Here is a 26,937-nt window from a genome sequence, read left to right on the forward strand (position 1 = left end):
TAAGTGCCTGCCCAGTCTTCTCTTCTTCCTGATGTTGCAAAGAGACCTCCTTTGCCCCAACGAGATTATTCTTGTGCTCTGCACAGCAGATGTCTATATGATACAGATCTCTATCAGTTTCAGTTTGTTACAGACTTAAACTGGTTTAAGAATAATTCCCTCTCCAACACTCGCCCCACAGAACCTCAGGAAGTGTAGTTCTGAGCCCAGGAGGCCTATGAATTTCTAGCTATTCATGTCAAGCAAGAGTTCCCAGGATTCTTTGGAGGAAGGTTGTGTCAGTGATACTGGTCTCAAACCAATTAGGTTTGTAGTCTGGATATATGGCATGCACCTCCAGACTCTTGTTGTTGTTGGGTATATTTTGCAAGCTGTCCTTAATACAGCAATAGTTTGTTAGTGGTGGATTTATACGGGACCATCCACACATCATTCTACTTTATTAGTTGTTCTGCAATGCTTTCCTAGTGTTATATCATTGTTGCTAGTCTGGAGAGGGATCTCTTGCACTACAGTGCCAGAAAAGCAGGGCAAAACAAGCAAAATGGAATGTGTGTGACATAGCAAGTTACAGGATTTTGGCAGGAAGTTATGGGACATGCACTGATGGGAAACAAAGCAGTATCTCCATCCCAAAACTACACAAACAGTTGAAAGCAGCACCATGTGTAACCACTCCAATGCAGTCATGAGCACAACTAATCATGTGACAAGTTAGAGAAGGTTTTGGCCAGCTGGTGTATGGGTATGTAAGGAGACAAAACAGGATTGGGGAGCGAACCCCCACCCCACCCCTTTACTTAAGGCTTTCTCTTCTCAGAAGCCCAGCTAGTTTCTGGAAAGTCTCATATGTCATGCATGAGGAAGGGGAAAGGCACCGCAATACCCATTTTGTTTATTTCCTCTCTCAAGCCTCTTTTCCTGGTTCTGATTTAAGCATAATCTGATGAAATAGGCCCCCAAGTTTTATAACAGGCAATAAAGAGCGTTAGCAGTTGATTAAAATGCCGGAGCCAGAGATGCGAGTATTTTAGCTGAGTTTATGGGGGAAGAGGTAATATCCTTCCACTTACTGTGAAAGGTTTGATAGTGGGGTGCAGCTCCAGCCAGCCTTAAAGGCTCATCATCAACTGATTTCCGCCCATAAACGTTGACCTGACAGACTCTCTGGTCGTTGATCTGAGGAAAAGAAAAACAACACTCTGGGCCATCCTGCCAGCCACTTAACATCCAGCAGGGGAGAGGCAATAACTTTCCAGAGCATTGACACAAGGTATGATAAGAACCTTCCAGGCTGCACCCACCTCATCCTGTGAATAGAATTTGCTAGGCTTTGTAGTGCTTCAGGAACCTGCAACAGCCTGAGACCACAACAGGACACAAGGAATGAGAAAACCACAGGGAACAATGCCTCTTTCAGACCGCCTAAAGCTCTCTTAAAAACTACTGCCTGCCTCCAGCCAGCCCCGGTTCTTTGTGAGTGGAAATTCAACAATGCTTTTGAATTTCCCCTTCAAAAACTAAAAGGATATATTGCAGAGGTTAGAGTAGATGACCCTCTTGGTCCCTTCCAACTTTACAGTTCTATGATGGAGTTTGCTTCATGCTTGTTATCTAAGTGGCTACTCCTTGTGCCACACTAATCAGGATGATGTATTTATTGTTAGTATATTATTGGTCATCCCAGCTCACCTCATCTGGGGAAATAAAGAGATTTTCCCTTAAGAGCACAAAACTCTTCCGGTTCAAAAATCTTCAGAACAGCCCTGCAATGTTGACCAGTACTGATCATCCTCATCATCTGCAACAAGGATGCGGGGCATTTTTCAGCCTAAGGGCTGTATTCCCTTCCGGACAACCTTCTGGGGTGAGGGGAACCTGCCAGGGTGAAAGGCAAAAAGGTGGGTGGAGCAATGGAGGTGACTCTTCTTCTCTCTTTTTTTAGCATTAACGTACATTCCAGCCATGTAAATGTCAGAGCTTACATACACATACACAAAAAGCATTATCACAGTTCAGAGAATGCTGAGCTGGAAGGACCAATGGTCTAATGCAGCATCTTCCTGCTCTGCAAGCAAAAGTGTCTGGGGAGGAGGGTGTGCAGGAGGGATGTGAACAGAGGAGGAATCTGCAGAAGCCCACATGAGGTTCTCCACTCCTGCTACACAAGCAAGTGCTGGCTTAAGGCTGCCAAAGGAGTTCAAGGCTCAGGCTGGGATGGGCAAGGGGCTCCTCACATTTCATGTGCTTTGAACCATACAGAGTTGCTTTGGGGAGATGAACTCCTGTGCCCACTGACTTCTCTGCTCTTTCTCTGCTCTCTCTCCCTCCCCTATTGGGACTTGTTGATTAAAAATCTGCAGAAAGTCATGCATACAAGAAAGCGCCACTCAGAACTTTACCACGAGCTGAATCAAAAATTCCACACACTGGACCGGTATCGGGCTCCAGCTACCAACGCAGCAAAGGTAAGAATAGGAGGAAAGCAAAGGAACAAAATCCTTCCTCATTAAGGCTCGGAGAGCATCTGGCAATAGTATTGAGCAGGGCTTAATCTGATTGTCAGGGGTGGGGTGTGTGGTTCAAACTCAGCACCTGTTTTGAATGCCTCTGGAACTTGTGACATCATAATGCTCCTGAGCATATGCAGAAGTCAGGGCAGCTGAAATAATTTAATTGGTGCAACACAGATTTCACATTTGGGGTTCGTTTGGACAGGATGACCACTGATATTTTTTTTTAAAGAAAGTTGCATTTAACTATGAAAGATAAAAAAAGAGTCTCATGACACCTTAAAAACTAGGAATCTTATTATGGACCAATAGAGTCCACTTCTTGATGAACAGAATTGAAATTCTTTGGGTCTGAATAGAGACAATGGTTTTCTTTCCCAATACTATACTCACCTGCTATATAGGAGGCATCCACAGTAGGGTGTTTCTGAAGGCAGCTAAGAGGACATTGGGTTGTATCCAACTAAGTTTTACTCAGAGTTGACCTGCTGAAGTTAAAGAACTTAAGTTAGTCATGTCCATTAACTCCAAACAGGACTAGCATTGCATCCAACCCATTTGTTTGCTTGGGCTTTTCTGCAACTACATTATTGGCCAATCTTAGATAATGTACATATCCCCAGCATTGTTTAGAGTTTGTTGTTGATTTTATTTAGATTTTATGCTCTTAACACTTGAATGATGAATTTTGTTCTATAAACCACTTTGGGGTCCTTGAATGTATTTTAAGAAATAAAACAGTAAATAATTAACCCAGCATTGCCAAATTGATTGGCACTTATCACTGCTATCGGAAAAGGGTCACTGTGCTTCTCTGACATGTATTCTGGCTCTAACTGAACTGTCACCATCTGTACTTTTTCTGCTGTTTCCCCCTGACCAACCCCAACCATCCACACTGCTTACACACTGCTGAATTCCACACTGCTGAATGACACACTGCTGAATGCCACACTGCTGAATTCCACACCATGAAATACCACAGTTTGGGCCCAGGTTGAGTTGGATCACAGAGTGGGAGGGGAGGCATAGTCTATGGGCTTAATTCTTCTTGTTGTTCTCACACAGAGAGAAAAGCGGTGGAGCGTCTCTTCAGGGAGTGGGGAAAAGAATATGCCTGGCGTAAGTTTTTGTTATCCTTTGATAACGGGAGAGAGGAAGGAAGAAGAGAGAGGCATTATGGGAGAGGATTTGCTGGTGCTGGTCACCTAATATACAAAGTAGGAAACAGGCCAAAGCCATCAAGAGGAGCATCTGTAGCTTCTAAAGCTATTGCTGAGTCCACAGGACACCAGAGAGCCTTGGCATAGGCAATTGCTATATGTAGAGAATACCACAGTCATGCTATGAAGGGTTTTGGACAGGATTCCAGTCCCACCTGGAGGCATCCTTGTATGTGCTCTGCTACAGTCATTTCTGGGCCAGCCATTTTCAGCGGAAGCCGCTCTGTGTATCTTGTGTGGATTATTTTTCACTCTGTAGCCTAACAGCACCCCTCCCCTTCGCTCTCTCTTCTTTCCCCAGCAGGAAGTCACCAGCCCAGAGAGCCGGCAGCAGAAGCAGAAGTCTTGGAGCACCTTCAAGGCCATGACGCTGAGCTCCCTGCCCTCCAAGCACCGGGAGAAACTGGAGCTGCACTCCGCCGACTGGGAGAAGCATTGCATGAGCCTGGATCTATCCGAGGGGGACTTCCAGACAGAAGTGTGAGCCTCGTGAACTCTGGGATTTATCGATCTATAAATATATATAAATATATATATATATTTTCACACTGACACTTTGGAAAAAGAAGACAAAAAGAAAAGACAGCTCCATCCCCTTCCGGCGGTTTTACTGAGGAGGGGGGCAGTTTTGGAAACAGTGGCCACCTCTTTAGATGGTCCTCAGGAGGAGGAGGAGACGGGGCGGGATAGCAGGAGCTGCACCCTCCCGAAGTGTCACAAAGGCACAGCCATGCACACACCCCACATAAGCACTTGCTCCACTTGGAGGTCATGATGAGGCGGGGAGGCATTCACACACAGAGAGAAAGACACACACCTTCTGCCAGCCCCTCTTTGTCCCCGTGCAGTGATTCACCGCCAGGATCCAAAAGCGCTCACACAATCACGCCAGCAGCTGTTCCGGCCTCAGGACTTGGAGGGGCAGGGGCAGGTTTCCCCCCACTTGGGGGCAAGAGAACCAACCTTAACTCTTTTCTATCTGGACCTTTCCTCACGCCATGCACTGTGTGCACGGCCAGCAGTCTGGGATAGCTGTCGCCACTGCCCTGCGTCTCCCCGTTTGAGACTCGGCTCCTTGCACCGTCCTCCCTCCAGCACCAGATCTCCCTGCCTGGGCAGACGGGGAGAAGACCTGGCTCCTTCTCTGCCCCATTCTGCCCCAGGTTGAATCTGAGTCTCCCTCCCTACCTGGAACACCCTCCCCACGTCTTCCTTCCACATCCTCACCTGCTCTATCCCAGGCCGGGCGGGCGCTATGTTTGTTGGAAATAAAACATTCACTCTGTGGAACTTTTGCTGCTGTTTCGTTCTTGGTTTTACTGCTCTTTGACCAATGATGTAAGAACAAGCACAGGACGCCCTGCCTTATACCAAGTCAGTATATGGCTGACGAAAATTCATTAACAGTAATGTTCCAAAATTCAACAACTTCTAATACTTAAGAGTTTTAAATGATATTTACAATGCCAAAATAACACACACAACTCAATATTTCAAAGCCAAGCAGTCCAATATTCTTGCAATAAGTCCAAGCAGTGCTTTTTTTGGGGGGGGGGCGCATACCCCTAAACATTTTGTGAATCTAATTTTGGCCTCATTGAAGGGCAGCATTTCAATATGAGTAGGAAAATGAGAGTGCCCCTAAACATTTTTTTTTTTTAGAAAAAAAGCAGAGTCCAAGAGAATAACTCTCTACTTCTATATTTGTTGCTGATGCAATTCCGATGGAACTCCGGCAACAAGATAACTTAATATCAATCTCTGCTTCATAAATCATCTTCTGGTCAGCCTGAAATGGAACTATGCAATGGCAATTCAATACTCAACCAAATAGGTGAACTCCAGCCTTGAGAAGGCACTCTTTTCAAAGAGAGCAAAGCTGGCTCATGCTTGAGCCGCTGTCCTTGGTTTTTGCATTGACAGCGAAGTAGCAAAATTTGGGGGCTTACTAAACCCCTAACAAGCCTCCATAATGGATATTATTGGGCTGTCTTCAGCCTGGAAGGTTGGGTAGGCTTGTTCTTCCTTAAAAAGGGGGATGTAATATCATGTGCAATTTTGATCTGACCTCCCCAGTTTGGGACCTGCTAAGCCAAATGTAGCCCACCAGCTTGCTCTGGGGTCCTTCCAGATGCTTGAAATGCAGGCTTCTGACCAGACAGTACAACCAAAATATTAACTGAACCTTAGCTGCGTCACCATACCTGGCTAGTGGACTGTATTTTACTTAGAATCATAAAATCATAGAGTTGGAAAGGACCAAGAGGGTCATCTGTTCCAACCACTTGCAATCTTTTGCCCAATGCGGGACTCGAACCCACAACCCTGAACTGTTCCTCAGAAGGCTTGGTTTCCAGACCCTTAACCATCTTGGTCACCCTCCTCTGCACACATTCTAGCTTGTCAATATCCTTCAATTGTGGTGCTCAGAACTGGGCACAGGACTCGGGGTGTGGTATGACTAAGACTGAACAGAGTAGTGCTATTACTTCCCTTGATCTGTACACTGTTGGTTGTGGGTATCTAGAGTTTCAGACGGGACTTTCCCAGCCCTATTCAGAGATGCAAGGGATCAAACTTGGGACGGATGCAAGTCTCAGGATTTTTGCACATCACAGAACCTGGATTCCTTGAACACAGGGGAACTCTGGCTACACACTACTTAGGTCATATATATCGCAGTGATAATGTATCTGAGTGAGGTTTTGCACACCCCTGGGCTGGCGCTGTTTATTTCTGCTGGGCTCCAGAGTACCCTGAAAGGAAAATGACAAAATGACTGTGCATCTTCAGCTGCTCCGCACGTTTCCAGAGGCAGCGGGGAAAGCAAAAACTGTTTGACAATAAATGCAGCCAGCGGGGAGTTTGGAGAACACCTTCAGCCTGAGTCACCTTGTTAGAACAGATGGGAAGCAGCCACATTGGACTGGTTCCTTGGGAGGGCTCTGCTGCCAAGTGCAGGCTCTGCTTGGCAGCTGTTCCAGAGCAACACAAAAGGAAGAAGGGAAGAGCGGCGATTATTGATCCTTCCTTGCCCAGAAAGAGGAGGAGGAGGAGGAGTCTAGAACTGCTGGCAATTTCCAACCCAGCTGCAGTTCAGAGTTTGCAGATTTGGTTGGGAAATTGTGTTTTCTGAAATGAGGGGAGGCACCAAACACAATCTGTGGCATGCCCCACATGCCCTATCTGTCCACACCACCACCCTGCCCTCCAATCAGGCCTTCAGATGGGGCTGAAGTGAAACAACTCACATGCCTCCCAATTACAACTGATGAATCTAGAAGGCTCTTTCCGTTATTATTTGGTGGGGGCACCCTTTGAACTGGTTTGTCTGGGTTTGGGGAGATCTTATTGGTGGTAGTGCCCCCCCCTGCCCCCGTTTCTTTTTATCGACCTTCAGGTGTTTGCAATTTATCAAAAGATTTCTATCTTGGTTTTCATTCACAAAAGAAATTCTGAAGCAGTTCAGACAAGAATAAAATGTAAGACTATCCAATAAAAAAATAATCAATAAAGTTAACACAATAACCAAGGTAAGTGGTTATTAACAATATTACGGATCAGGGAAAGCCTGGCTCAGGGTTCTGAATAGCAGCTCCCATCCTCCTCTACCATTGGCCATGAAGACTGGGGCTGATGGGAGTTCTGAAGGGGCTTGTGCTGGCTACCTGTGGCCCAAGTGAACAGGTAGGTCTTTAACAACAACAACAACAAAATTCTTATACCCTACCCATCTCACTTTGCTGCCCCAGCCACTCTAGGCAGCTTCCAACAAAAATACAGAGGGAAAGAAGATGGATAAGGAAACCTAACCTAACCTAACCTATCCTAACCATCAAGCCTTAAAAACTTCCCCAAACAGGGCTTGCTTCAGATGTCTATGAAAAGCTGTATAGTTGTTTAACTTTTTGACATCTGCTGGGATGTCAGGGTGGGTGCCACTACTGAGAAGGCCCTCTGCTTGGTTCCTTGTAATTTTGCTTCTCGCAATGGGGAAACTGCCAGAAGGCCCTCTGAGCTGGGCATCAGTGTCCGGGCTGAACAATGAGCGGGGAGGCGCTCCTTCAGGTATACAGGGCTGAAGCCATTTAGGGATTTAAAGGTCAACACCAACACTTTGAATTGTGCTCAGAAACATACCGCAAGACAACATAGATCTTTTAGAACCAGTGTTATATGGTCCCAGCAGCTGCTCCCAATCACCAGTCTAGCTGCCACATTCTGGATTAGTTGTAGTTTCTGAGTCACCTTCAAAGGTAACCCCATGTAGAGCGCATTGCAGTAGTTCAAGCGGAAGATGACCAAACCATGTACTACTCTGGCGAGACATGGTTGGTGTTCACCAGATCTCAATAAGGAAGAGTATTCCTTATGGTAAGTGCTACCATGGAGAAGCCCCTCCTGTGTGCCCCTACCAGATGGGTGTCTGAAGGGTATTGTATGGTCAGGAGGACCCCAACCACAGACCAGAGAACATTCTCTCAGATAACATGGCCCTCTCAGATAACAAGACTAACACCTTAAACCTAGCTTGGTTGCTGATTGGCAACCAAGACAGGTCATTCAGTGCAGGAGATTATGAGTTGCCCAACAGGGTGCACCAGTGTGAGATCCCAACTCCCATTCAACCCAGTCACCATTGTCCAGTGATCAGAGATGGTGCCAGTGGCAGTTCTGCAATGTCTGAAGAGCCACAGGATCCTCTTCCTTGTTTTGAAAGCTGCCAGCAGTGCGGGCCACCACACACACAAACACATGTTTAGAACAGAATCTGTGTATCTGGCAAAGGCATTTAAAAGCCCAAAGAAAGAGAGGATGTAATTCTCTAATTCCATAATAGGGTTGCCTCTTTATGCCCTTCCATTTTAAAAATGGAATTTTTAAAGGGCATGGGCCAAAGAAAAATAATAATTCTGAGTTCCTGGAACCAGGTCCATGGGAAGTTGATGTATGGAGGATTCTGTCCTGGAACAGAGTTCTGGAGTTGATTAATTCCTGCTCTATGAGGCCATGAACAAGAAAAAGTCCTAAACACAGCACACTCACCCATTAACACCAGTCCCACCAGTTTTGTCTGCATCACCCAATCCACTGTATGCCTCTTGGCTTTCCTTGGACACTGCTAATTTGCTGCCTCCTGCAACAGCTGGCCAGTTGGTGCTGAAGCATCTGGCTGGGTTTCTAATGAGACTGACCCCAGACAGTTCCTGAGAACTGCAGACTTTTAAAAACAGGTTTGATATGTGGGAGTAAGATTTAATCCAAGTCTATAATGGGCAGACAGGTTAGTAATAAGGGATCACACTGCCAAAAGCAGAGACACCAGAGCTTTATACAAAGGGAGTGTTCAGTTTCTTGTTACCCTCTGTTCCTTCATTATGAAGTTCCAGGGGATAAATGCAGACTTCAGGACTCTGACCAGGCCAGGCTTCTCAGTGACTCCTGCTCCTGGAGTGTCTGAGCCAGGCTGGAATGTGTCCTCAAATGTGTTCTGTAGCGATGCCTCTGGCTCACCTGAATGGAAGCCAAAAAAGCATTTCAATACAACTTGTGAGTTTTTCTTAGATTTGAGACATCCCTACAAACACAGTCTTCATCTGACAGATGCCCTTGAATAGGTGATTCAGGATCAAACTCCTGTACAGAATTGCACTGCCTCACAAGCAATTATTTGCAACGTCTTTCCTTTGACACAATCAGCTATGATGATAGGCAGCTAACATGGAAGGAACTCTGAATTTGGACTGGTGGAGAGTTGGGTTCAAATCTCTGCTCAGCCACAAAGTTCACTGGACTCAGCACTGTTTCTTAGCCTAGCCTACCCTGATGGGTTGTTGTTGGGATAAACTGGAGCAGGAGAAGAGGCAGGGATCACACACTCACCAATTCCTTGGTGGCAGATCTGGGTATACAGATTAAACAAATAACCAAGCAATGCATATTTGTGTGAGAAAGAGCTCCTGGCTCCCAACTCCTCTGGAGTGGGTGACCCTCTTAGTAACCCTCTTTTCTCCCATGTCTTCTTGTGTTCATTCGCCTTGCCACTTCCTCCCTCCTGCCTTTCTCCTCTCGTCACAAGCACCAAGAGATTGAGCTGGCATGGCAGAAAGGTTGCATGTCGGTTCTTCCATTCACTTGGCAGGGAGTCAGGCAGTTGCCCCCGCGGATTCGGGCAAATGCATTTTCATTTTCCTCCTGGAGAACGAAAAGGCGGGCCATTACCTAGGGAGGGAGCTGACCCCTTTTTCAGAAGGGAGAAAGGAAAGGAGGGTGTGAGGCTCCCATCACTCAGCCACATAATGGATGGCTTGGCTCTAGGGCCAGAGACCAGTCTTGGCTCTTAATCGAGAGCACGCACATGCAGGCACGCGTAAGTGTGCTTTGTGCCTTGAGTTACAATTCAATTTTTTAATATTTCAGATGGCTCAAGAATAGAATGGAACAAATCACCCACACAGACATTTGTGGCTTTTTATTTCTTTTGAATAACAGGACTGCCCTTGAACACGAAGACAGGAGTGAATTTGTGTGTTTGTGTGCTGTTGGAACCACTTTTGGCACCTTGAACTCCATCTCCATGGTTGGGGGTTTGTAGTGCTTAACATGATGCTGCCTGATGCTCACTCTTCTGCCAGAGTCCCAGGGCACACGAAAGCTGTCCCCAACACAACAAACAGCCCACCAGGCTGGATGCAGCACAACAGTTCTGCACAGTGGTCCACCCGAGGCTCGATGAGCCCACCTGGGTTTGCTAGAACAACTGCTCAAAAAAACTGCTGGTTGCTGCTGGCCTGGGTCTGCAGAAAGGAATAAATAAACCTAAAACCTGCCGAGTACCCAGCAGGCCACAAAATGGGGCACATGGGCTACATTCAGCTTGGTGCGCCAAAGGCTTCTAAAAACAAACACATCTGCAATCTAAGCAATGGATGTAACTGTTCTCTTGGTACAATGGGCTAGTTTCGACATGCACTCACATATCCTCCGTCCAAGCAAGCAAGAAGCATGGTCGGAGTTCCAGGACACCTCCCAGTCAGGCAAACACACTCAAGGCATTTGCAAAGTAAGTCCATTGGGGGGGGGGAGGCAGCCTGCAGAGAGTCTCAAAGGCTAGACAGAGAGACCCAGGGGGCTGTAATTGGCCTCTGGTCCTGAGGGACCCAATTCCTGGAGTATTAAAAGGAGCCGCCACTCACACCTCTGCCTCTGCCTCGAGTAGGTGGCGGGTTCAGAGAAAGAGGAGGCCAGCTAGGCAGTAGTAATAGCAGTGAAAGGTGGCAAACTTACTGGTACTCAGGGAGGGGGCACCTGATGAAAAGAAGTTGCCTAATGCCCTACCCATCCTAGAGCCAGCTCTAGATTAATGCACCAGGGAGCTTGAACTAGAGAACCTGGCAACAGGGGGCAGGTGATTTAACTCCCTGCCCCACTGGGGCAATCTGTAGGTTGAAGGAGAGAATAGTCCACTACAGTGCCCCCCTGCATCTTATCAGTCCAGCCAGACCAGGTGATCTGAAGAGCCAATGGCAAACAACCCAGCCACACTGCTGACTGAGGCTTGGCCATTTGGTTGGTGCAACTCTGGCTGCTAAGCATATAGAGACAGATAAGAAGGTCTCCCTTCCCTGCCACTTGGACATCTGACTTTTTGGAACAGGACCACCTGTCCTGGCTCTCCCCATCTGATGAACTGGAACTCATGACAGCAGTTTTGCAAACAAAACAAAACCCCATCCATTTTCGGATTAGAATAGGACATAAGGCAAGTCCCAGGTTGCAAGGCTGAGTGATTGCACTAGGAGTCAAAGGCACAAGCTCAGATGATGAGCCAGCAGGTGACATGGCCCCTGTACCCTTCTTTGAAAGAGAGGGTTGGCACAGCATTTAACAGCTGGGCAAGGAAATGGGCACTCCTTCTAGTGGGCCAGCTAGGGGAGGTTTGTGCGCACTGACATCTTTTGCCTGCTTGGAATGTGTCCTTGAACTGTGCCAGAGTCTTCCTTGCCTGAACTGAGAGGGTTTTCTGGGGGGAGGGGAAGCTGAGAGGTGTGCAGAAATACCCCACTGCTGCATGGCTGGAATGGGGCACAACTGTACAAAAGTTTCATCCGTTGCTCTGCCTCCTTTGCCATTTGTCACATCCACCGCTGGCATGTGGGCCCCCAGAAGACTCCAGATGAGGGGAAGTGGCCTCAGGCTCCCCACCCTGAACTCGAATAATACAAGTCCACCACAGTGTCACAGTTTTAAATGAAGATAGATATATCAAGAGAGCACCGGCGAAGAAATGGGAAACAGATTGACTTGTCATAGCCCAAGAGATGATCTGTCAAAATTTTCTGAAAATTTCATTTTTTCAACCAATCCCCCCCCCCCGAACTGTTGTAGAATTTAAACACGCCCGTACCCACACAAACACATGACTCCTCAATATCAACATCCCTAAATAAGATTTTTGGACATAATCGTGGATCCAGTTTTATTATTATTGAAAGTTATTTTTTTTTTACAAAAAGTAATGGCCTGCTTGATTCCCCTGTTCATTCCAGTCTCCACTCTTAGCTCTGCACTTCCTTCATCTACCCATATAAACTAATTTCCCTCCCCTCTGTCCCCCAACTCAGAGAATATTAGATGAAATCTCTCCACCCCACCCTATTTTGAATGTTTTTGGGGAAAGTCCTGAGAGCCAGATAGACAGGAGTGGGGAGTTACATTTGGCCCCTGCGTCTAATATTCCCCATCCCAGGTGAGACACCCAGCCAGACCAGGCCAATAAGAAGAATCCCTATCACTAGGGCACCAGCCCAGGAAGAGTGGCTGGAGGTGGGCAGGGCGATGCTACCACCAATAACTTCCTGTTCCCTGGCATATGGTTGCCTTACTGTGCCTCATGGCAGGATTGGTCCTGCACGCTATGAACACCGGGGTGCCTCCCCTCTTCCACTTGCCTTCCCTCCTCATTATGGAAGCTCCCTCCTTCTTCCTCCCTCTGCTGTCTTCTCTGTTATTCTCCTCCAGTGCCAGTTTATTCATTTCAGCCCCATTAGGGAACTGAAAAGCAAAAAACAGGAAACACCACCCGACTGCAAATGGACTCATTCTTTTAAAGGAGAGAGATGCTGGTCTAATTGCTCTCGGATGCAGAAAGAGATGCGTTTGGAATGCAGGAGAAGCGAACGGTGGAGTAAAAAAAAGAGCAAAGCACCACTATCAGATCAACTCTCCTTTGGAGCCATTTCTGAGAACAGAATTGTGGGGGTCTCTTTCTCTTCCCACCCCCAATGCAGTTCCATCTACAGTAGATTATTTGGTGATAAATGTCTTACATCTTCTAGAGCTGGTAATTTCAACCTTTTCAGACCCAGGTCCCACTTCTAACCCAAACGGGCATTTGGCAAACCATTTTGTAACCTTTTACCACATGGTGGTAGTGCTCCTGTTGTGATCCACCCTGGATCAGGTCATGTCCCACCAGTGGATCTTGACCCACTAGATGAAGACCAGCATTCTAGAGATGTACAAAACTCCCTTCGAGAAGTTTTGCTTATCTTACCCACAGTCTTAGCATAATTTTTGTGGATTTCTTGCCTGCACTGGACCATCTAAATGCACCTCAAATTTCACAACCTCAAGCTGTGTGGAACTCACACGGCCAATTTTATTGAAATTCCATTCCTACCCTGCAAAAACTAATAATCCTAGAGTTGTTTTGCCTGGGCAGAATTCTTCACATACATCTCAAATTTAGCTTTCGGGCAGTATAGATTGCCAGTTTTTACTGTTGTACCTCAAGTATTACAGCCAAGCTGGTTTCTTCAAGAGCAAACAAACAAAAAACAAGGCCAGACTCACTATGTGCTTTACTTGCTACAACATTTCAGTATCCCCACCTCTTTAACCATAGTGTTTCTGTGATCCATGCTATGCAAAGTAGTAGTTTTTTCTTATGGAAAACTGGGGAAATCACTATGCAATGCCCTTCAACAAATTCAGTGCTCTTTAACTAAATATAATGCACTTTAAATGATTTTATGTGCACTGCCAGGGCCAATGGTCACAAATTAGTTTTCTATCAAAATGTTAGCATATAGGGAGATAAAAGGAGCCACAGGATGATGAGCTTTTTCCTGTTGTTGTTGTTGTTGTTGTTGTCATTGTCGTCGTCTTGGTAATCTCACCTACTTTTAGTTATAACTAATTGCTTCTATAGATTGCCAGGAGTTTTCTATGACTGGTGGCAGCACCTGTCCTGTGTGGTCCCCTTCTCACCCTGCCCACATTCCATCCTCCATTTTGCCAAATGGAAGCAGCAGGTGTTGGAACTGCAGCCATTTTTGCTTTCCAACTACATTCTCTACACCAGAGGGTTGTTGGAAGGTCAAAACGGTGGGTGGTTCACAGGCACCTGTTGCAGATCATGGGATCTGCTTGCAAGGCAACTTGTGGAGGGGCTGCTAGTGCTGTGAGGGGCCAATGGAGGGCAATTTGCCACCGGCCTCCTTGTACCTGAAGCCACCAGCCTTGCCCTCTTTTTTATTATTATTATGCATCACTTTGATTGGCATTTGTCGGAAAGTGACCGAAACACTCTGCAAGTGCAGTCTGGGACTGACCCAACAGGTTCTGGGGCAAAGCTTTTTGAAGCCCTCTGCACAATCACTTGAGCAGAAAGTGCTGGTTTGTGGGTGGGGGTTGGATTGCAGAGATCACCCTGCCCTCTGTTGCCTTTGTGTTGTGAATGAAAAGCCCCTTCATCTTCTGCAGGTTCATTACCTTCCCATTACAGCTCCTCTCATCCCTCATTGGGCCAGGGAGCTGGTGCTCTGGGGAAAAACCAATCCCTCTAAATTATGTCTCCTCCTGCTGCTGTTGCTGCATTGTTGTTCACCTATTTCATCTGGCTGACACGATAGTGGGGAGGGCAAGGGGCCAGCGCTCTTCTTTTCGTCTAGCAGGAACAGAAATATTGCAGGAAAAGGGCAGGGCAGTGGGGTTCCCCCCAACGGGGACATCTCAAGTGTCAAAAAATCCCCACTCCTGATTTAAAGGTCAAAGCCAATACTTTGAGTTGGGCTCCTTTGACTGGGGCCATATGCACCAATCGCTGTGCATTCATGACCAGAATTCTGCTCCACTGTCTTCAAGGGCAGCCTCATACATGACTACTCTTTCCTGGATTACGGAAGCAAGGTCCAATCCCTCTAAATACAGCTGGCACTAGCTCTCTGACCAAGCTACAGTGGTACCTTGGGTTACAGACGCTTCAGGTTACATACGCTTCAGGTTACAGACTCCGCTAACCCAGAAATAGTACCTAGGGTTAAGAACTTTGCTTCAGGGTGAGAACAGAAATCGTGTTCTGGCAGCGCGGCAGCAGCAGAAGGCCCCATTAGAAGTGATGCTTCAGGTTAAGAACAGTTTCAGGTTAAGAACAGACCTCCGGAACGAATTAAGTACTTAACCTGAGGTACCACTGTACTGGCTGATCCCTGAGCTGCACTGCAATTCTTCCCGATGCTGTGCAACAGTGCCTTAGTGGTCCCCAGTGGAGCCTCCAAGCCCTGAGGTCAGAAGCAGAGATTGTCTGCCACTCGTATGATGCCGATATCCAGGGGTTTGCTACGAAACAATTCAAGGCTCTCAACGCCTTGCTGCTTCTCATACAACATGGGAAGTTTTATGGATCCTGTCTCCGGCTGAGGCTGCCGGTAGATCTAGGGATGCTGAAGTCAATTACCCTCTTTGGCGCTTGGCCAGGCTGCAGAGCCTGCTGCCTTTTAGCATTTATGAATGTTGCTGTGGCTTTCTTTAATGACCACCCAGAGGTCAGGGCCAGTTGGCGTTCGCTGTCTTTGGAGAGGTGACTCTCCGGAGCTGGTGCATTGTTACTGTTCACAGCAACACACAGTGAACTGTGTGTACAAGTGTGGGGGCAGGGAGAAGCGCTGCCAAAGAGCTGCCACCCCCTGCTTATAAGATTTATCCCTCAAATAAACTCCCAAGAAACAAACACTAATGGATCAGAGGCCGAAGGGCTGCAGATTGCTAACTCCACAAGGAAATAGGATTGATAGAGAATGATTTTTTTCGTAAGAACATCCTGCTAAATCATCCCTCTAAACCCAATGACAGCGAGACAGTGCTGTGTAGTGGTTTGAGCAGCATTAATTAAGTTGTCAGGTGGGCTTAGCTCTCCGATCCATCATCCTTAAGCCACCGCTGGTCTTGCATGTGTCGCTAGTTGTTCTCAGTAGCCCTCGGCCCAATCAGCCCTACCTGCTGGGTATCTGTTGTGCTGTGGGGGTGACAGTGAAGTTTCTGGGGGTGACGTGGGCCTCAGAGTTGGGTCGTGAGCCATGAGTTTTGAGCCAGGAGCCAGGCATGACTAGCCAGTGGTCGGAATCAACAAGCCAGGCTGTGGAGGTTTCTAAACCAGGGGTCCCCAAACTAAGGCCCACGGGCTGGATAAGGCCCAAGGGACTCATTTATCCAGCCCACGGCAACCCCCACTGCCCGCTGCTGCCACCCACTCTTACTGGCGCTGCGCTGTGTGGTTGCCCACTTCCGGGTCGGAGGAGCACCAGAAATAGCTTGTGCGCATGCGCAAGCATTACTTCCAGTGCACATCCAGGTTGGAGGAGGCCCGTGCACATGCGCACAAGCTATTTCCGGTGCTCCTCCAACCCGAAAGTGCACCGGAAATAATGTATGCACACACATGTGGGCATGTGCTCCCCCACCCTCCGGCCCATCGCGCAATCAGCGCTGGAGATACTGGCCCAAGGCGCAGTAAGTTTGCAGACCCCTGTTCTAAACAGAGGTTGGAGAGCCATCTGCCAGGGATTCTTTGTGATTCCAGCTTTGCAGGGGGGTTCAACTAGATGAACCTTGAGATCCCTTCCAACTGCACAGTTTCATGGTTTTATGACGAGATAACAGACTAGAGGGCAAGAGCAAGCCAGGAGTCAGGAGCAAAAAGCAAGGGGTGTAGGAATACAGGGTTGCATTCAGTCCTACTCAAAGTTAGACCCATTGAAACCTAAACTAGCTGTGCCTACTGATGCCCGTGGGTTTCCTCTGAGTAGGATTAGCACTGAATACCCAAAGGAAGGAAATGGCCTTATAGTCAGACCCTTGGTTCATCTGCCTCCGTGTTGTCTCTACTGACTGGCAGCAGCACTTAGGCAGGGAATTCTAGCCCTACCTGCAGATTCTACTGGGGACTGAAGCTTGGACCTTATGCATGCAAGGCAGCTGATCTGTTCCTGAGCTATGGCCCTTCCTTAAAAGGAGGGCCAAAGAACAACTCAGGGCACAGGAACAAACCAGAGCTTAGGGAGACCTGATGCCATGAACTGGCAGGACAATGGGGAGGAGGAAGAGGATCCCAGTGAGGGGTGTAGCTGGGGCTGGGACACACCGGGGCAGGCAGGGGATGGGGAAGTAAGTACTCACAGGGTGATGAAGGATGGCAAAGGGATGGGCATCAGTGAGCAGGAACCACAGCAGCAGGACCCATCACCAGAGCCAAAGGGACCACTGTCTCCGTTAACACAGTGGGCTCTGAGGCATAGGGAGCAGCAGCAGGAGAGGTGCTCCAGGAGGCTGAGTCAGGCAAGGGCCCACAGCCCAGCTCCCTAGCTGGCCAGGTGGGGCTCGCTAGCTCTGGGATGAGGGATGTGATTCTTCAGCTGGAGTAGGAACAGGTGAGGGTCCCATGCCTCGTCAAGCCCAGATGCTGCAATCAGCACGCAAAGTATAGAAGGGCAACAAATCTGTGCCTGCTCAACTGGACCTCAGCTTGGATGTTCTAGGATCTCTGTGGGACTATGCTTCAGTCTGGACTTTGGACTGACTGGGAACATGATATATGGAATCGCTGCCAGATAGTCCAGGGATTCGGGACACCTTATTGTTCATGTATGACTCAGCTGCCAAAGGAAACTGCTTATACACTTGCCTGCTGAAAGAAAGCCAGTGGTCAGCCTGTGTGGGCAGAGTCAATCCAGAACAAGGCAAATGTCAGCAGTTCAGTGGCTCAGCACATGGGGTGAGTGGCAGTGGTATGCAGGGTTTCAGACAAGGGGCATTCCCAGCTCTTTCTGGGGATACTGGGGATTGAACCTGGGACCTTTGTGTGCAAAGCAGATGCTCCACCACTGAGCTACAGCCTTTCTCTGAAGATACCAGCTAATTGGCCAGAAGGGAGATGGCAGGAGCATGCTGGATTGGTTGTGACAGTGGCCTCTAATGCATTAGTGGTGGGTTTATACTGGACTGTCTACTCATCATTTGACTTTATTAGTTGTTCTGTGATTCTTCCCCAATTTACATGATTGCCATCTAGAAGGACAGGATTTAAGCAGGAACCTAAGAACATAATAAGAGCCCTGCTGCTGGATCAGGCCAGTGGCCCATCTAGTCCAGCATCCTGTTCTAACGGTGGCCAGCCAGATGCCTGTGGGAAACTCACAACCAGGATTTGAGCACAAGTGCGTCCTCCCTTGCTGTGTTTTCCAGCAACCAGTATTCGGATGCATTCCTGCCTTCGGCTGTGTAGGCAGAGCATAGGTATCATGGCTAATAGCCCTCTCCTCCAGGAAATGACAGGACATGCACTAGTTGGAAGCAAAGCAGTATGTCTGCCCTGAAAATTTTGCAGGCATAATAATAATAATAATAATAATAATAATAATAATAATAATAAATTATTTATACCCTGCCCATCTGGCTGGGTTTCCCCAGCCACTCTGAGCGGCTTCCAACAAAATATTAAAAATACATTAAAACATCAGTCATTAAAAACTTCCCTAAACAGGGCTGCCTTCAGATGTCTTCTGTATTGAGTATTAAGACAGAGGTCACATATGACCACCCTGGAAACATCATGGGCCCAAGTCATTATAAATACACCATAAACAGGACGTCTGGAGCGGCCCCTGATGGGCCCAGCTGCCTGGCTAATTTCCTCTGACGAAGCCATCCATCTTTTTCTTCCTTGCCTTTCCTGATGGCTCTCTCTTCGCCAACGCTTTGCAACAGAAATATTTAGTTTGCAACCATCAGCAGTTCGGGAAGTCGGGGGAAGAAATCCCTGAACCTCAAAGGAGGCCAAGAACGAGAATAAATGGATAGCTTATTTTAGTGAAAGTGAATTTTTTATATATATAAAAGTTGTATATTGGTGTACGTGCATCTCTGCTGAGGGAGTGGAGGAGGTGCTAACGAGGGTGAGAAATGCTGTTTATTTGCCAGCTCACGCTTTCACTTGGAGGGCCTGCGTAATTAGAATGTAACCAGTTAAATAATGTATGGCCATCCGGAGGGAATTCGCCTACCTGTGCATATGTGAGTAGGGCTTTCTCTGCGGGTAGGAGAGTTCCCAAGCATGCCATTCGCCCGCCCCCCCCCCCACTGCTCCATGCTCCTTCCACAGGGGGATTTGATTTGGAGGAAAGTGCAGCCTTATTGCTTGCAGAAAGCTTCACATCTTCCAACTCTGCAAGTTCATCTGTACCTTAACCAGACAAAACTTAGAAATACAAATACTTGGGAACTGCATCATTCATCATGCATGCACGTAAATCTTAGGAAGAATTAGTGCTTGTTTTCCGGGCCCTCTGCTTCACCCTTTTGTACAGTGTGTGTTAGTGGGGACGTGCTAAATAAATCAACATTTCTGGTTTTGTTTATTTTTTAAAGGGAGGCTTACAGGTACTAGAGGCTGCAAAGCAGTAATTAGAAGTAACAGGGTTACAATCTAAATATGCATGATTTAGAAACTGCATTTGAAGGATTCTAAATGCTTCACAGGCATTTGAGCTGAAATCCCTATAGCAGTCCTGTGGGGTAGACCTATGGTCTCCTCATATTGCGGATAGGGGCACTGAGGCTTAGTGGTAGGAGATTCCTTAAGGCTAATGAGGCCAGTGAGCTGCCGGCTGAGCTGTGAAGTGAATGTTTCCTGACTCGGAGATCACACTTGGAAAGTAGAAACTTCCCCCACCCCAGCCAACAGAATATTCAGGCATGGTTGTCAATGTGTGATCTGGAAAATGCTTCCCAAGTTCTTCTGCTAATGCAAGGATTGGACTTTGAGATAACATAGGGCTCCAGAAAGCAACATTATACCCAGAGACCCCGTGGGTTCATCACAGAGGTGGGCAAGAGGTAGATAGAAATCTGCAGGTAGGTTTCCAGATGATTTGCATTTCATCTGCAAGGATTTCAGCTTCTCAGTTGGTTAACAATTGCAAAAACCAGTAGCATCTGGTGGGGCGACTTACCAAACCTCTCCCACCACCCAGTCAGAACAGTGCAATTGCACCAGCAGGGGTCAGATGGTGCATTTGCCCTGCATGGACCTCACGTCCATTTTGCCCCTTGGCCTCTTGGGATGCCACAGCAATGGCAGTGATGGGAGATGAGAGCCAGTGTGGTGTAGTGGCTAAGAGTGGTAGTCTCGTAATCTGGGGAACCGGGTTCGTGTCCCCGCTCCTCCACATGCAGTGGCTGGGTGACCTTGGGCCAGTCACACTTCTCTGAAGTCTCTCAGCCCCACTCACCTCACAGAGTGTTTGTTGTGGGGGAGGAAGGGAAAGGAGATTTCCGCTTTGAGATTCCTGAAGGGGAGTGAAAGGCGGGATATCAAATCCAAACTCCTCTTCTTCTTCTTCTTCTTCTAAACAGGCTGCTAGAACTACAAAAGCCAGCGTTTCCCAGCACTAATTGGCCTCAGGATGCCATAGATTGAGCCTGTGGTCTTGTGCATGCCATCAGGGGGAGGCTGGTCCATTGGGGACTGGTGCACTGCCCTCCCCTTCTCTATTACCTGCCTGGCTTCTCAATTGCCAGCAGTTCATAGGAAGGCCCTGGTTGTGCAGTTCCTCCTCCCCAGTCTATGCTTTGTCCCTGTACAAGACAGCAATGGGGACAAAGCTAGAATTGGTTGGCCCCATCTAAGGACAAAAGAAGAGCCTACTGGATCAGGCCAATGGCCCATCTTAGTCTCACAATGGCTGCCCAGATGCCCACAAGCAGGATCTGAGCACAAGGGCACTCTGCCGTCCTGTGGCTTCCAGGAACTGGGATTCAGAAGCATTACTGCCTCTGGCTGTGGAGGTAGAACATAGTCGTCATGGATAGTAGCCACAGATCTCCGCAATGAATTTGTCCAGTCCTTGTATGATACCATTGAAGCTAGTGGCCATCACTGCCTCTTGTGGGACCAAGTTCCATAGTTTAACTGTGTGACAGACTAGCATGGGTTCGCGTCTCCGCTCCTCCACATGCAGCTGCTGGGTGACCTTGGGTCAGTCAGACTTCTTTGAAGTCTCTCAGCCTCACTCACCTCACAGAGTGTTTGTTGTGGGGGAGGAAGGGAAAGGAGAATGTTAGCCGCTTTGAGACTCCTTAGGGTGGTGATAAAGCGGGATATCAAGTCCAAACTCCTCCTCCTCCCTCCTCCTCCTCCTCCTCTTCTTCTTCTTCTTCTTCTTCTTCTTTCTTTTATCTGTCCCGAATCTTCCAATATTCAGCTTCACTGGATGTCAAGGAGTTTTAGTATTACGAGTGAAGGAGAAAAGCTTTTCTCTATCCACACTCTCCATCCGATGCATCATTTTATAAACTTCTGTCATATCACCTCTAGGTTGTCTTTCCTCTAAACTAAAAAGTCCCAAATGCTAAATCAGTAATACTAGAATTCATTATTAAAATTCAAATAACCCTAGACAGAAAATGATTGAAGACTGCATTGTCTATATATGTTGCAAATCCAAAAGTTAAAACAGATCCATGGTTGGCTCCACCTGTAAACCAGAGAGCTGCCACTCCATTTCTACATGTTGCTGGACCCACTGTTAACCAGCTGTGCAGCTGGGCTGGAGCATCAGCTAAGCTGGGTTTTGGATAGGTTTGATTGATGAGTGCCTTAGCAGCACCGCATCGCCGAAGGGAGCTTTTTAATTACAAGAGGACTCTGCAGGGGTGCAGGCGCTGTTGATCTGAAAGCCTCCCTGTTACACCTCAGTGCTCCTGGCAAGCCATCTCTACCTAGGACCCCATCTCCAAACAGGTAGTAGCAGAATGCAGAGGTGTGTGTGGAAATGGAGCAGCACCACTTTCTGCTACATATTCCTAGCTCTTTCTCTTGCACCATTTTTCTTTGTCATTCATTTGTGCATCTTTGTATTTCCCTCTGTATCCCCCATTCCTCCCCCCCCCTCTCTCTCTCTCTCTCACACACACACACACACACACACGGGGAGAGAGAGAGAGAGAGAGAGAGAGAGAGAGGAGTTGTATGTTTGTTTGCTGATGAATCCCTGCTTTGGCTACCATGCCAATCTGCATTTAAGTTGGTGTGTATATGGAATAGGGCCTTCTTTGGTGGTGGTACCCTCTGTACCCCCCACCCCCACCCAGGGAAGCCAGTCAGGCCCACACTCCACCCATAAATTTTGCCTAGGAATTTCAAGGAATTGCTGTGGAATTTCTACAGAAGCAAAACAATAGCACAAAACCAAACAGATGAGGGTGGCAGTGGGGTGAGGAAGGATGGTTGTATATTAGCATTTTCCACCAAAAGTAACACAGAGTCTTGTGGCACTTAAAGACAATCATAGTATAAAATTTTAGCAAGTGCATGAGGTGGGTCCCCAAAAGCACCAGCCACAAAGCTATGCTGATAGTTCTTAAGGTGCCTCAAGATTGTTTGTTCAATAATACTATTGAAAGATCTATGAGTGACTCTAAATATCTTTATATTGGGCTTTTAAGAGGTTGAATAAGGTAGGAACCCTCTGTGCACTTACCTGGTAGTAAGCATATTGAATACATTGGCACCCATTTCCAAATAAACATGACACAGGGTTGTATCCAGTTAAGCTTTGCCCAGAGTAGATCCATTCAAATCAATGGGCCTAAGTCAGTTGCCCCTGATAATTTCAGTGGGTCTACTCTTAGTATGACTAACATTGTATGCGACCCACAGGCATTTCAGAAAGCCCAATGGAATAGCAGCCCAAGTTGCTTAGTTATATCTCACGTTTTGTATCTGTTCTTTTCCCACTAGCATCTTAAAGGTAATTTTGCTTTACTACATTGTTATTGTTGCTTTAGATTGGGTGTGCTTTATCTGAGGGCTTGAATAATCTTAATTGAAGTTAATGCCAACATTTCACCTGAAGTCAAATTCAAAGTGAGTTTTTTGTGGGTGTGGGGTGGGCATCATCCTCAGGCATAACAGCTGAGGAATGCCACGGGCAGATAAATTTTGACGAGATTAACAACACTCCAAGGGAGACTTTGCACAGCCGTAGGATATTGCCAGATTGTGCCCACGGCAAAATCTCAGTGTGACTCTGCAGAAAGATTTTGAGGGAACGCTACCAGAATTTCAATATCTAGCACAGTTTCTTGGGGTCACAATATCACCCAGCTCCGTAACAGCATTAGGTCTTCTGAGTCTGAAATCAATACAGAAAGCAGCAGGGAGCTCGTTAAGAGGTTTAAAAAGGAGGGTGAAATTATTCAAGGGATTGGAGAAGAGATGGGGAAGAAATTCCACTCCATCCATATTTAAAGGTGAACCTTCCTAATTTGTACTTTCCTGAACAATACATGAACCAATTCACGGCAGTCCTCTCAAATTCACATTTGTCTAAATTTTGCAATGTAGTTCTCCAGCCAAATATTTTGTACAATGTTGTATATCATAGAATCATGGAATTATAGAGCTGTAAGGGGCATCACAGGGTAACTAGTCCAATCCTCTGCAATGCCAGAACCACAACTGAAGAATACCAGGCAGATGGCCATCCAACCTATAACATATGAACGTATAAAAATGCATTATATATGGGGAAATTGCTTTGCAAAAATGTGAATGGCCTTCTCCTGGCCTTCAGTCCCAGCTCCTCACTTGATAATTGAACTCTCATCAGTGCCTCCTGGTTCCCATTTCCAGGTCATCTCAGATCTAAGAAAGAATGAGGTTATTTTCACGGAGGCGCCTAGAAAGGAACCATTGTTGAGCTGATGATCAACACGTGTTCTCCATTCTGAACTTTCTTTAAATTCTCCTGGGGCCATGGGAAGGAAACTTTAACGGAAAAAAAGAGGGGAGGTGGAATGCTAACACATACATGCCTTATTTCCCCCCCTGGATTCCAAACAGAATCGAGGTGCATAAATATGCTTAATAACTGAGCACTTAGCACTTAATGGAAATTTTCTTTTTCTCTCATGATTAGTTCTGGGTCAGTAAAACACCATTTACAGCTTACAGGGACTGATTGCTCTTGACGGAGCCTGTTTCTTTCCTGCTTTTTTCCCTGCTGCAGTTTGATTTACAAATAAGAGGCAAAAGTACAGTAAGAAGAGCCCGAGGGAGGTTGGGGCAGGGGGAGGAAGCCGCAGAGCAAAAGGCCTCTGCCACCCTAATGGAACAAAAAAGCTTACTCGGTCTGTGCAGCAGCACGCCAAGGAGCTACCAGCTGCCCTTAGGCTCTGAGTGAAGCCATAAACTCAGGGCTCCACCTGCCCCCCCCCTTAATATTCTTGTGGAGCTGCCTCTCATCTGATAGCACTTGTCAAGCTCTCTCCAACACACCTCATTAATTTGCTTGTTTTCCCCGGGTTTTCTAAGGGAACAGGGGAATGCTAAAAATGCAAAGAGCTCTCAAAGAAAGTTAGAGGGGGTGTTGATTCACTGGGGAGGGGGCTTCCTTTCAGACCTCCTTCCCACTCCTCCTCGAATCAATGTAATCTTTTGGTAGTGGGGGAGTTGGTTTGTGATGGCAATAGCCTGTTTGTTGCATGACCTTGACACACCTGTTGTCTCTGGGAAGCATTTCATGGAACCAGAAACTCCAATAATGGGTGCACCAAGGCCTTAAGGATAAGGTTTCTGCTGTTACACAAGAACATAAAAGCAGCCTGCTGGATCAGGCCCATAGCCCTGTTCTTACAGTGGCTAATCACTGCATCAATGTGTTGGGTGGGGGACATAGGCATCAAGTAATGGCTGGTGGTGAGCCCATTATAATATGGGCCTAAGCTTTGGGACTCCTGCCAACCTAGCAGTTCGAAAGCATGTCAAAGTGCAAGTAGATAAATAGGTACCGCTCCAGCGGGAAGGTAAACGGCGTTTCCGTGCGCTGCTCTGGTTCGCCAGAAGCGGCTTAGTCATGCTGGCCACATGACCCGGAAGCTGTAAGCCAGCTCCCTTGGCCAGTAAAGCGAGATGAGCGCCGCAACCCCAGAGTCATTCACGACTGGACCTAACGGTCAGGGGTCCCTTTACCTTTTAAGCTTTAGGAATGGTGGCCTTACCTCATAATGAGTGATTTTTTGAGTTTTCCATTACAGATCCCCAGTTCTGAACATCAGAGGAAGTTCTCCTGGGCAGGTTCCAAATGCAGCTGGGGGAGGTGCACTGTTCACAGTACTGTAATATATTTTTTAGCTGTAGCAAGGATAAACAGCAGCCAAATATCAACACAGATATTTTGTGTATTTGTTTGTTTGTTTAAAAACAACCCTACGTTTTCACCCATGAGGCCCACAAAGCTGTAAAGCAATAAAAATGAGGAGATCTACATGAGGGGTGGCAGACTCTTCAGATAGCCTTAATTGTCAGAGGGACTCAACAAATTTACCCTTAATTGTTGAGCTGTCATTTATTACACTTGTGTGGAAAACACTGGGTTGCAATAGGGAATTCTAGAATGCGTTTTGCAATCAAGGTCACCATGGAGCAGGGTTTAGGAGCTGTTCAGCAGAACCTGCCTTTGGAGCTGATTTGGGCTAGAAGTGCTTTATGGAGGCTGAATCATTTTAATCAAGCAACGAAAGCTCAAGTTGCTTGGCTAGTATTAATTGCAGAGGGCAAATGTTAAATTCAAGTTAAGATCACATTTGTTTGGCGTCTTGGGTTATTTTGTTTCTAGTGCATAACTAATAGGGAATGGGAAAGAAAATGAGAGGTGCCCTTTCCTTCTTTTGCTTCAACGCCCAGCACGTTCACACACACATATACACGTACATGTATAAAACTTTTAATTTTCACACCACTTTTCTATATTGTAATACTCGAGGCTGTTTACAACCCATAGAAATGACAAAATATACAGCAACAACAAAATCACATCTTGTTCAGTCAAATGAAAATAAGTCGCCATTAAAATGATAACTTAAAAAGCCCAAACAATTTAGCAATTAGCAATTAGCATAAAATTCAATAATCCATTTCATTTCAAGCTGTCTTACACATCCTTCAATATCTCCAAGGCGCCAAATATGGAGGTTTGGGTAATATGGAAATGGATTTTAATTTCGTGATTTATTAAATGTCTACAAAGGCCTTCTGCTCCAATGTCTGAAGGGCTAGCACATCACACAAGAGGGAGCAAGCTTGTTCTCTGTCGCTCCAGAGGAACAAGATGAGGACCAAGAGGTGGAAATGGATACAAAGTGGATTGTGGTTGACAAGGAGAAACTTCCTCGTGGTAGGAGGGGTCCCTCCCTCAGGAGGCAGTGAGAGGGGCATTCTACCTTCTCTGCTTCCCTCTGGAAGAAGAGGCAGGAGAGCCATTTGTCAGGGATGCATTGCACTGAGCAGGGGGTGGTCTAGATGGTTTTGAAAACTCCTTCCAGTTCACTGGGTTGTATCTAATGATAGACCCACTGACTAACTTGGGCCCATTGATTTAGTTGGCTACAATCCTATGATTCTGCAATGCATGGGATTTGTCTGCAGTTTGGGCCTTGTTGACCCAAATGTCTTGATCACTAGCCCTAGTCACATTTTACATGCCAGATGAATCTCATTTCTTTCTTCTTCTTTGTCATAGTTACAAGCTTGGTGGATCAGGGAAATGCTAGTGTAGTGTATCTTGATTTCAGTAACTCTTTTGACAAAGTCCCCCATTATATTATTGTGAAGAAGCTGATAGAACGTGGGCTGAGTGAGATAACTGTCAGGTAAATTTGGAGCTGGTTGACTGCTTGAACTCAAAGAGGTTGCTTAATGGTTCCTCATCATTCTGGAAAAAAAGTGACAAGTGGGGTGCCACAGAGTTCTGTCCTGGGCCTGTTGTTGTTCAATGTCTCTATAAATGGCTTGGATGAAGAAAGTGAGGGGATGTTCATCAAATTTGTAGATGACACCAAACAGCAGCTAATGCTGCAGAAGA

At 46.8% G+C, this 26,937-nt stretch overlaps 1 protein-coding gene and 1 long non-coding RNA gene across 4 annotated transcripts in view; one reads left to right on the top strand and one right to left on the bottom strand.

Annotated features, from left to right (window-relative positions):
• The window catches only part of ADGRB2 (adhesion G protein-coupled receptor B2), a 157,784-nt gene extending 152,758 nt beyond the window's left edge, over window positions 1-5,026 (top strand). For all 3 annotated transcript variants that reach the window (XM_083453080.1, XM_083453081.1, XM_083453079.1), the window contains exons 29-31: window positions 2,364-2,468; window positions 3,582-3,635; window positions 4,038-5,026. In XM_083453080.1, the coding sequence (XP_083309206.1) occupies window positions 2,364-2,468; window positions 3,582-3,635; window positions 4,038-4,220 (342 nt within the window). In that variant the 3' untranslated portion in view covers window positions 4,221-5,026. The remainder of the gene's footprint in view (window positions 1-2,363; window positions 2,469-3,581; window positions 3,636-4,037) is intronic.
• Window positions 6-4,031, bottom strand: LOC310683330. Its single transcript, XR_014514366.1, has 3 exons — window positions 3,892-4,031; window positions 2,907-2,998; window positions 6-1,179 (listed from the first exon to the last, which is right to left on the bottom strand). It is a non-coding gene; the product is annotated as an uncharacterized lncRNA (long non-coding RNA).
• Window positions 5,027-26,937: the final 21,911 nt, after the last annotated feature.

This window comes from Podarcis tiliguerta, assembly GCF_965153285.1.
Source record: "Podarcis tiliguerta genome assembly, chromosome: 8".
Taxonomy (NCBI): domain Eukaryota; kingdom Metazoa; phylum Chordata; class Lepidosauria; order Squamata; family Lacertidae; genus Podarcis; species Podarcis tiliguerta.